This window comes from Urocampus carinirostris, chromosome 3, assembly GCF_059441175.1.
Source record: "Urocampus carinirostris isolate Australia breed hairy pipefish chromosome 3, RoL_Ucar_1.0, whole genome shotgun sequence".
NCBI classification, from domain to species: Eukaryota; Metazoa; Chordata; class Actinopteri; order Syngnathiformes; family Syngnathidae; genus Urocampus; species Urocampus carinirostris.
This window is the reverse complement of record NC_142351.1, coordinates 33,815,482-33,827,791: the sequence shown is the minus strand read 5'-3', so window position 1 is coordinate 33,827,791 and position 12,310 is coordinate 33,815,482. Positions and strand designations below refer to the sequence as shown.

The 12,310-nt window shown below is 39.1% G+C and overlaps 1 protein-coding gene across 11 annotated transcripts in view; it reads right to left on the bottom strand.

Moving 5' to 3' along the window:
• Positions 1-12,310, bottom strand: part of agrn (agrin) — a 390,673-nt gene that overhangs the window by 5,616 nt on the left and 372,747 nt on the right. For all 11 annotated transcript variants that reach the window (XM_088331544.1, XM_088331552.1, XM_088331545.1 and 8 more), the window contains 2 exons: positions 6,868-7,092; positions 2,761-2,864 (listed from right to left, as the gene is read on the bottom strand). In XM_088331544.1, coding sequence (XP_088187670.1) covers positions 2,761-2,864; positions 6,868-7,092 — 329 coding nt within the window. The remainder of the gene's footprint in view (positions 1-2,760; positions 2,865-6,867; positions 7,093-12,310) is intronic.

The window sequence follows — 12,310 nt, the reverse complement described above, 5'->3', positions numbered from 1 at the left end:
TTTTTGTTCTATTCCCCCTTCCTTTAAGTCATTTTGTGCATAATTTTACATTATATTTGGTCATGTTGGGATTCAAGAAGCAAAAACAACCCGAAGAGCCGTTCAGGACACGAAAGAGCCGGTTCCTTTTAGTGAGCCGAGCCGAAGAAGCCGATTCCCCGACAAACTTTACTAACTTTACTCAACTTCGTTCTCCTTCGACTCGACTTCAAAATACCGCATTTAGGACACAACGTCAGGGGAACCCGTGTATTTTTACCTTCATGCACTGTAACTTTGACTCGAGTCGCTTTTTAATTAGTAATTTTGAGCCCTCATTTTTGTGCGCTGGCTAGATTTTCTTGAGCGCTGAGAATGTGCGAGCAGTGCGCAATTGCGCACGCGCGCAGCTTAGAGGGAACACTGCTTGTAAGTCAATATAAGTTGTCCTTATTGTCTATTAATGAAGTCAAACTTTTCAATTTAGATGACTAATTGGAAGATACCGTTCTTGAAGAAAGATCTATTTTAATCTCGGCGCAAACAGACTGTCAGGTTCTTTTCTAATATTCACTGAACATTTTTGTCCTTGAAGTAACTGATTGAGTCCATTGTGCTTTCTATTCGAGCACCTCCATAATTGAAATCAAATTTTAAATGACACATTGTATCCTTTGCGGAGTGACCTAATTGGCAAACTTGTCCACTTTCTCAAGATATGAGCAGGATTTGATTGAATTATTCATGATGTCCTCCCGGATCAGTGCCTATATGTTGTAGTCAGCGATGCCCCCTCCCAACACTTAACTGCCGGGTTTAGAGGTCACTTTCCCGTCAAAAGCTCTTTACCTCCTCCGCCCCACCCGGCTTAATCGGATTGTGCACCTAAGAAATCGAGGATCGACGGGCCTAATTTCACGCGCATTACCGCAGAATTAATGGCGGATGTTGGCAAGGGGATTTCAAAAGAATGGCACTGGATGGAGGATTATGCACAGATTCATGCTTCGGAGCTCACTTTTCTCAAATGACTTCATGGTGGCACTTAAGTGCAACTGCACATCTCCATTGCTTCTAGCAGGCTATGAGATTTAGCTGCATTGCTACTTATGGAAAAAGCACCAAATATTCAATGGTTAACCCTAAAAATACTGGCGGTGAGAAGTCTCGATTGGTATCTAATGGATCTTTGAATACAAATCGTAAAATGAGAAACAAATCAGTAAAATTACAAATATAATATATAAATAAATCATGCATCTGCCACAAATAGTTTAAAAATACACACAACTCCACTCCTAGATAAATATTACATACTGTCCAGTAAAATTCACATATAATCGAGTCTTGGTTACGATCGGGTGATAAATGACTGAGACCACAGGGTTCATTCACCTTTTTCATGGCCAAATTCAAGCTTTTTAAAGAACTTTTAAAGCCAGTTTTCCAATTTCTCCAGTTCATCAAAGGAATAAATTGGGTGTGAACCGTGTATGTTGCAGAACCAAAATTATATCTGCGATTGCATGCGATTTTAAATCTTGCATTTATCCAAACATATGATTTTTTGATCTTAAGTGAATCCGAATACATTTGTGGATCTGAACAGAATGCGTGTAAATATTTTTTAGACAAATCTCTCTCCATATCGGTATTCGGTAAAAATATGTAGCTGACATTGTCAGTCGCAGGAGGTTCTTCCCGTTCCAATATACGACTGGGAAATGCTACATTAATTTCTTGAATTGTCCATAATAAATGTCTGTAATTAATACGTAATCCTATCACATAGTTCCCGGTTTACAGGGTACGTACACCTTTTTCATGACCAAATTCAAACACTTTTTAAGGATTTTTAACGCCAATTTTTATTTTTTTCAGTACCATTAAAAGAAAAAAAAAATCGGACATTCATAAATGTATCTGCCATTTACATATGCGATTTTAAATCTTGCAGATTTATCACGACATATGATGTAGAGTAAATTGTTGATCTAAACAATAAGTGCGCAAATATAAATCTCTCCCCAAATCGGTGTTGGGTAAAACTATCTCATATATAGCTTATATTTTCAGTTGCAGGAAGTTCTTTCCAATACACTTTACTACCGGGAAACGCTACCTTAATTTATTGCATGGCCAATAATAAATCTTTATAATTGAAACATAATCCTGCACTAATACCCATTTCATAGTGCCTTGTTTAGGTGTAGCATTCCCCTGTCCTTTTGGGCACGACCCATAGGGAATCGCGACAGAAATGCAAAACCATTTGAGTGCAGTGTCTGCATGATTTTTAGACAGATTTGTTGTGAAAAATGGCAATCATTTTAAGCATTCACATGCACTTAACCCAACATTCAAGTATTTTTAAATAACATTAAAATTCAATGATTTCAAGCACCTGTACGAACCTTGTGTTTAGGTATAGAATGCACTTGTCCTCTTACTCTTAGGCGTGGCCTATAGGGGTGATGATGTCTAACAGGACAATGCCATACAAACTAATGCCAGCTGCCGTTAATCACGAGTGTAGAAGAAATGCAATGTTGAAGCAAACCCACCAGAAAGCGGTGTCTGCATCATTTTTTAAAGCAAACTAGTTGTGAAACATGGCAAAAGTCTTAAGCTTTTACAAGCACTTCATCCAAAATGTAAGCACTTTTCAAATTTTGAAAACACAACATTAAAAATAAAGCGTTTTGAAGAACCCATAAAAAAAGGAACGTAACAAAGCAGATAATATCTTTGTCCATTTCCTACATGTGCGCCGCCACCTACCCAACCAAAGGGCTCCGTCCGTGTCCAGTTGAGTGGCTGCCAAAGGCGACGATCCCGTCACTGCTGCCTCGTTGCCGACTTGAAGCGTTCCATCTCTCAGGGCTCTGAGGAGGAGATTATTGTTGTTCAGAAGCATGCGTGTTGTACTGAATAGTTGCCAAATATTCTTTAATTATATGTACGACGACTACGGCTCCACCAGCAGCCCACGAAGCAACCCCATAAACGCTTTCGGCAAGTAGCTTTGGAAATGTGCCCACCTTCCAGCTAACAGATGCCACAGGGGTTAGCGCTGATGCAAGGTGGGCCCCGTGCTAAGCAGTAGCACATACTCAAGAATTGTGACGACGGGGACCGTTTGAACCCGCTAAAGTGCCATTCCGACAGAGGGGGCGTCATTAAAACGACGAGAGACACAGATTGAGGCACTATAATAACTACACTTGCAGTGATTTACACCGCCCTCCACATTTAAATGAGACACCAACCGATACTTGGCTCGGTTGAGACGTCTGAACGATCTGTTATTGCTGCTTTCTTCCTTGCACAATGTAAGCTATGTAATTATCCTGCGCTCTTGAATTACCATCCATGTTGAAAACGAATGTCCAGCAGGCTAAAGGTGATGAATTGGTCAGGCTGAAGTTTCAAGCAGTCAATTTGTTTCTAATGACAGACTTATTTAATGTGAAATGGCCATGCTCAATAATTACAGCACTCTTTCATTCTCTTGTAAAGTCTGGGACTATCTGATGTGCATTTTGGCCTTTGCCAAGGATATTTGGAAACATTTTCTGTAATATGAAGTTATGACAAATTTGAGCCCAACCTTGTGAATAGTTGCATTTGTTTTCTTTGATTGAAATTGATATTTTAGAAAAAAAGACTGTGCTCTTACCATGTGCTACAAACTGTTATTCAATATACTTTATAATAAGTCTACACTATGACGAGGTAAGGTGCATCGTTTGAAGTGTTCCTTTATAGAAAATGTTCCAGCGCGTCAATATGCTTTTATCTTACTTTTAGCAACCATGTTCAGGACACGCAACGCATTAGGTAGATGGGTGGGGTTGGAGGATGACTTTATCCTCGTCATCACAGTTTTTTGTTTGTGAAGCATGGAAATGTTAAAAGTAAAAACGCCCTGTTACGAGTACAGTCCAAATACCTACTCAAACCCCCAAAAATATGAAAAAAAAAGAGTTGATTTGAGCGCATCTAAGTTGCTTGATAGAAAGTCTAAGTCAAAGTCTACCCAACCCAGAAGATGGCGTCAGCTTTTACATTTAGTTACATTAGTAAAGACTCATTTTATTATTTATGAAGCATATTTCTGTTTACCATATTTTTATTTCTTCTTTAATATGCAGTCAGTAAACACAAGGTTGGGGCCCGGATTAGAAAAAAAGTAGGGCTAGGTGTTCCTAAAAAAACATGTACTCATTTTTGATATTTAATTGATGTATGAATATTTAATCACGACTCACACAACCTTTATTAATGATAAAATTCATGTGCGAATGCTTAAAAGGGCAGTGTGTATGATTTGACCACTGGATGTCACTGTGCGGTGTCGTGCAACAGAAAAAACAAGGAAGAATTCAAACTGCGGAGACTCAAATGGACCAAACCGTGACGTTTTTCTTCTTTTTTTGCCCAGCATTTAGTACGGATTTTGTTTTTAGGGTACCCTTAGCAGCTAGATGCCAATTTTTTCGTCAGCTCCCTCGAATTTCAGCTCATGTTATGTAAAATAAATTTCACAAAATGTACGTTTATATGATAGTTCATGTATTTAACCTTTATACATACACACACATATATATATATATATATATATATATATATATATATATATATAATATATATAATATATATACACCACTTTTTCTCCACTTTTTCTCTTTTTACCACTAATACATGCTGTCCTTACAAAAATGCAAAAATTATAACATTGCAAACTTCCCGCAGTGTTGGGGATGAAAACCTTAGAATTCAATTTCTTCTGACCAGTTTTTGTGATAGGTCAAAACAAAATTTTGAAAAATGTGGACAAGTGTTTGCATCCTCTAATTAGCTTTAAGTATTGTGTAAAATATACTGCCTTTACTGAACCACTTCAATGGATTGGCGCAGATGGAAACAAGTTACAAACAAAGTACAAAATGTACTAATTATAAAGAGGTTATTGTAAAAAAGTATTCACATTTTGTCAGCTGTGGATTTCAGGATTCAACTCCATAATGCCAAACAAAATTGATTGGGGATTAAATCCAAATCACTTAAAAGGAGTTCATACTTGACACCATGTTGGCAGTAATTGTCATATTCGTTTGAATGTGTGTGCTAATTTCGAGTTGTTGGTTCAAATACTAAAAGGTCTCAGTCTTAGTCTAGAACAGGGGTGGGCACTAAGATGCGGAGGCCATATACTACGATGCGTGAGCCATATACGACCCTTTTAAGCTTGTTATTCCGCCCCGGCAAACAAAAATGGTAAAAATGTATTGACAGTACGCAGTATGTTAAATAAAGTATCAATAATAATTTTTGGTTGGTGTTTTGATGCCACTCTTGTCCCCAGAGTACCTTTGTTTGTCTATGTATTGCTGAGGTATCTGATTCAAAAAAATCTATTATTTTCTACCTTTTAGCCCAGTTCACCTGGTAGATTTTTTTTAAACTTAATGCCGCCCACAACTAAAATATGTGCCTACCTCTGGTAGAGAATCCAACTATCTTAGCATTTACTAGAATTAAGTAAAGAATGGTGGCCAGTGTAGTATCATGATGGGGTTGACCGTTTCATGGAGGATGAATGCCTAATATCTGAAAACAAATTATTTTCATTTTTTTAAATGCCTTGCTTATTGTATTTTTTTTTATCATTAGGTAATATTCTGTTTATTTGAGTCAATGAGAAAAGATTTATGATTTGAGAAAATATTATAGGCATACTTGATATACATGTGTCTCCTGGGGTGCTCTGCTCAGCTTTCTTTCATGTACAATACATTACACATACGCATATGAAGTGATCCAGCACAATGAACAATATTCTTTGACGGAAATTGATTACCCGAGGGGGGGTTTAAGAAGCCGACTCAGAGGTAATAAAAAGCGTCAGGTTTTCCTTACTTCATCTCATTTGTTTAATCTGATTAATTGCAAATGTAATTTAAAACCCAATTCCCAAAGAGTGTCCCCAGCTGTCATGCAAAGAGCGTGATCTTCAAGATACGTTTGTGAACGCTGGGATTCACTTTCATGCAATTTTAATGAGATTATTATTTAATTTTCCCATGTGAACCTTAAGTGCTGATGCATGTTCATTCTTCCACGACACTCATGAAATCGTCAGTTGAATTTAATGTGCAGCATGAATCGCACTCATGCATGACCAGGCGTGTAAATAACCTTAATCTGAGACTAATCTGTCAAATCGCAATGCATCGAAGGATTGATGCAAGGGATCGCAGTGACAGGAATAGATGATGGATGAAGTGTAATCCCATCATGGCATGCTCCTTCCAGGTTGCGGATGAGATCCTGTTTCAGGTGGAGGAGTTCATTTATCTCGGGGTCTTGTTCAGGGGTGAGGGTCGGATGGAACGGGAGCTCGACAGACGGATCGGAGCAGCGTATGCAGTCATGCGGACCTTGTACCAGTCCGTTGTGGGTTAAGGGGGACCTGAGCCGAAAGGCAAAGCTCTCAATTTATTGGTCGTTCTACGTTCCTACCCACACCTATAGTCATGAACTGTGCGTCATAACTGAAAGATTAGAGATAAGGTGAGGTGGCTCGGCATCCTGGATGCCTCCCTCGGTAGGTGTTCCGGGGATGTCCCACCGGCAGGATTCCCGCGGAACACCCAGGACACGCTGGAGAGGCTAAGTCTCTAGGCTGGCCTGGGAACGCCTCGGGATCCCGCCGGGTGACCTGGATGAAGTGGCTGGGGATAGGGAGGTCCGGGATTCCCTGCTGAGGTTGCTGCCACCACGACCCAAGCCCAGATAAGCGTAAGATAATGGATGGATGAATGGATGGAATCTCAGAAAAAGTGGGGATAGAAACGCAGGGCTCGCTGGCAAGGCACGACTCACCTGCTAGCTTTGATGCGTATCCAGCGGTTGGTGTCGACGCGCACTGAAGAGCGCAAAACCACAGGTTTGGAGCCCAGATCGTACGTCATCTGAACGCGGCCGTCCACGATGGCCAGGGCCATGTAGTCGGAGCGCTCCACGCCCTTCCCGCTCCACAACACCAGGCCTTGAGTCGCCTCTGTGCGGATGCTGAGCTCGAATTTGTTCACCAGCAGAGCTTTTTCGCTGGGCAGGGGGAAAAACGGTGGAGACCTGAGTCACATAACTTGATGAAAACAGAAAACCAAGAAAATTGAAATGCAGGTACATTAGAGTGTGCAATGAGGTAGCTTGACACATCTGCATATGATTGATTTCCAGGAAGTCATTCAAATCAAAGAGCTTATCGTTCATCAATGACCTGTTTGAGTTGAACAATTTCCTGAACTTACTGCTGCCTCTTGTTTACTGATTTTCTTTAATTGGCAAATTGATCATTCAGTTGTGTAAAGATACTGAGGTGGGGCACACCTAGATTCATCAGTTTGTGAGACATTTTGGTGAGCATTACCTAATGATGTTAAACTACTGTAACTACCAGCTGCAATTGTTTGGACAGCGTGGTGTTATTTTTAATACCAGCAGGTTTTAAACCAGCAATGTCAAGCTCAGTTTGGCTTGGTGGCCAGTACCAGGCTTTATGTTCCCAGGTGGGCTGGATCAGTAAAAAATGTATACGCAAAATACTTAGCACTGCTTTACAGAACTATGCTTTATCACTCAGTCTATAGTTGTAGCCGACCCGTCAAATAATAATCGCGGATGAAATATCACAGTTTTTACATCACATTCATTTACAAACAATGGAAATTAAATTATTTTCATGTTTACCATTGGATGTCTTAACAATTTGTACATTTTAACATTTGATTGAATGCATAAACAAACTCGAGTGCGAGTTATGAATAAAATATGCTTGCCTCAATCGTCTTACTGCTTTAAAATAAATAAAAAAGAAATAAAAGACAAGAGTTTTGGCAGCGAACTGGCAATACCATCAGATAAAACTAGGCTGGGCCTACTGAAGTTGAGAAAATACTGTACAATATTGTCTTTGACATGAAACCAGACTAGACATCCACTCTTTAACACCTTTATTGACCTCTTGTGATGGGAAGGAGCATTTGCTTTGTATTTATTAGAAAAAAATTACAACTTTTGATAGAAATAAGCAGAGGTACACAGAAATGTATGGCAGGCTTAATGTGCAACATTTATAACTACTATCAGACTTCAGTAAACTGTTTATGAACTAAAATAAAAACAATTCTTAATATATTATACTTTCAAATAGGTGACTTTTTGTGGGCAAAGTGGCAAGAACTCTTGCAGCACCTAGGGTTAGTCCGATCATGAAAGACCAGAAATAGAGGAAACAAAGTCCAGGAAGTAGTGGAATTTTGCATAAAGCCTACCGGTTTAAAATAGAAAAACTGAAAGCATAAAAGTGTCATGTAAAATTAGTCATTGGAAACATTGTTTTTTTGTTAATGGACATGTTTTTTGTTTCTTCTTTTCTTTTAAGAAACATATTCGACAGAAGAAGGAACATCTAACACATACATTTAGGGTTCACTTTGCACAGAACATTTGGCTGTGTTGCTGTGATCTCATTTGGAAAATGATCTGTTTTATGCTTTGAGGGCAAAAAATTACAGATTTTTTTCTCTCCAATCTCTTTCTTTCACATAATTTGGTCACAATAAATTTGGAACCATACTATGAATTGTTCAAGTGAGTTGGGGCAACTAACTAATTCTAATTAATAATGAATTATTTACTTGCGTGAGCTCCCGCTGAAATATTTTATCCGTGTTGTGTTTGTTGACGTGATAACTATCAGAATGCAAACCTCTTTTTGAGTGCTACAGGGGGTTGTTTGTCTACTGAGCGAAGAGTTGTTCACAACATCTCTTCTCGTGTCTATTGATGTGTCTTCAGTTGTTTGATTTTCAGTCTTGGCTACTCACACTCTGGGAGTGTTAAGATAAGATTTCATCCTCTAGGCACAGCATGGAAGAAGCAAGTGCGCACACATAATCACCACGCTACTTTGAAAAATAAAAGTTAAGAAAATAAATGTGCCGGCTTGTGTTTTTTTATGTAGTTTTCCCCCCAGATGGAGCAACAATGGAAACCCCACCATTAAAAAAACCATCTGATCTACCATTTACTGACATGTGTGTGCCTCCATACTAGTTTGTGTGCATGTCATCAATCAGCATCTGTGCCATTTTTAGCACATCTGGCAAGCAGCTATAATCCACATTCCTCAAAGGGTATTTAAACACAAAGACAAGGTGAGGACAATAATCAACTGACGACACTTGGAAGAAAAAACACAAAACCGTTGAGGAGCTGGGTTACAAAAGAAAGATTAGACGAGAAGGATGACACGGCACAGGAGTCGCCATTGAAAAAGGAAAGACTTATGGAATGAATAAACAAAAATGACGCATTGTTTTGCAGTTTGACAGAAAACGGCAACGATTCGATTTACCTAAGTACGACACTTTTGATGATTGTTTACAATGATCAACGGCACACTACGGCATGGCTGTCAGCTTATACTGTTCTCCAGTATTTTGTACATTTTGTGATCATTTTAAAATTGAGTACGCCATGTAACATATTTTGGATGAGGGGAAAACAACAACAACAACACATAAAGAAAAAAAACAATCCCTCCTTTTTTTTCTTAGAGAGATCTCACCTTGCCCGTTTCAACTCTAATTCGGATAGTCTCGGTCACTGTTAGCATTATATTGCAAATATAATAAGCAACACTAAATTTACTGCAGGTGGGGGGAAAACTAATAAAGATGCAGAAATAATTGTAGTATCTTGGTTTTTATTTTACATTCTCTCAAGCTGTGAGTAAACAAGTGCCACATTCGGTTTGTAATGTTTGCCTAATAAGGAAAATTACAATGAATAACAAGGGGAGCAATCTTCTGACGTTGACATGTATGCAATGGTGATATTTGTATTCATTTACTTCCTCCCATATCTTTATTTAATCATATTGTCCCAGAAGTAAAGCATTTTCATGATATTAACTTGCTAGGGTTAAAAAAATCACCAACATAAAGATTGACTGATTAAAATATTAATTTTTTCAGCACGAGGAGAAAAAAACAAAACAAAAGCATTAAAAACAAAGCTTAGTGAATCATCTTCTGGCAAAACCTCGAAGAAATCACAGGACCAATAAATCTCCTTCCAAGCAGCTTGTCTGTGATAAGTTCAAGGTTATTTAACACACTGAATAGCTTAAATAAAACAGGGCTGGCTTTGGAAATCTCGTATACGTCGCTGACTTCTAGGACTGAGCTGTCGTCTCTGGTTTTATAAATGGCTGGATTATTATCTACTTTTAACACGTGTTTGAATTCTCTTCAAGATTCTCCCTCAGTGACTCGCTTTCAGTCTGACTCTAGATGGCAGCAGAGTGTAAAGTACACCTCGGCTTGGACCTGGGAATGCTGTCAGGTGAATGACGAGTAGTGATGGGAATTCCGTCTCTTTTCGGTAACTGGCTTTTTCGGCACAGCTCACTGAAAAGAGCCGCCTTATTCGGCTCCCAGGGGGTTCTTCATATTTTTATTTTGACTAATATATCCCCCGTAATAACAAAACTTTATGAACCAAACCAATTAATGTTGAAAAGGCATTATGCTTCTATGTTATTCAGCCTTTGTTTCTTCAAAATGCAGTGAACTTTGACCAATTTAAACTTTCAAATTGTTTATATTAAGCAAACAACAAATAAGTAATAAGCACCTTGAAAAGAGTGAGAAAGTGACAGAGAGAGTGATATGAGAGGGTGAGTGAATGAGAAAGGGAGAGAGAAAGACAGCAAAAGAGAGTAAAGAAAGAAAAATAGAACCAGATAAAGAGATAGGAAGAGAGACAAAGAGAAAGAAATATAGAAAGAGACAGAAAGAGAGAAGGAGAGAGAAAGAGAGAGAGAGGGAGAGAGAACAGCAGGAGAGAAGAGATAGAATAGGAAAGAGAGAGAGAAATATAGATAGTAAGAGAGAGAAAGATATAGAGAAGGAGAGAAAGACAGCAAATGATAGGAAGAGAGAGAGAGAAAGAGATAAAGACAAAATAAAGAAAGATAGAAAGAGATAGAGAGATACATAAATACAGACAAAAAGAGACCAAGAAAGCAAGAGAGAGAGAGAGAGATGGAGAGGAGAGAAATAGTGACAGAGAGAAAGAGATAGAGAAATAGCAAAAGAGTGAGTGAGAGAGTGAGGGAGAGAGAAAGGACAAACATAAACAGAAATAAAGAAAGATACAAAGAGATACAGAGAAAGAGATATAAAAAAAGACAAAAGGAGCGCGGGAAAGAAAGAGAGGGGAGAGAGAAAAATGGGTGACAGTAAACCTGTTTTTTGCTCCCGTCTGTCCCCCGGCTTCGACCCTTTTTTTATCCTGACCACGTCTACTCCCCCTTCCCAGCTCTCGACCTCTTTTGTACCCGACCACGTCTACTCTCCTTTCCAATCTTACGACTTGCTTCTGACCCAGTTTTTGCTCTCCTGACCCGTTTTTCCATTCCCGACACCACCATCGCTCGCGACGGAAGATCTACTTCTGCGTTCAGAGCGACCTGCTTCCCGCGTCCAGATTGGATCGTAGGCGCAACCCTCTCCCTTTCTTCCAATTAAACTTGTGAGAAACGCATCGCAAATGGGTCCTGTCTCGGTTCCGGTCGTGACAAAACACCTTGTTGTAAATGCTACTTAAACAAAGTCACAGGAATGGAATGGAGAGAGTTTGGCGGTTAAATATATGCACTTAATTGAATTGGACTTCAAACGACAAGATAAACTCTATTTCACTCAAACTAATTTGATGCAATTCCTTTATCTTATTACAGATGATTATGCAACGAAATTAAAAAAAAAATTAGTTGACAGTCTCAAGGGTCTCTTTCCTCTGCTTTGGATACAGCTTTGGAACTACTCAAGATGTCTAGTTGCGTAACTAGAATTACCTTATTGAAATATAGTGCATCGCAAGAAAAAAGCCGCTTTGATGCACATTTCCTGCAACATGTAATCATGGTGTCCATTTTTCTTTAAGGGATTCGATAACGGGAAAGTTCAGCCCTTCAGTAGTTCAATCACTTTGCAACCAGGACTAGAGGCACTCGGGGGCACTGCTATTAGATCAAAGGAGCTAATGTGCCCAAACGCCCAGGCAACAAGCACGGAGGACATCAAGATTAAGCGTGTTAGCGGCCAACGCCCGCACCTAACAGAAAGGCCAGCTAACAGCGAATTTCCAGAACAACTGAATGATATACAGTAAATGAAGAAAGTATGCCAGAGTATCATCAATTAACTTGAGCAGTGAATGAGGCACAATGGTCCAAAAAATGGGTTCAATA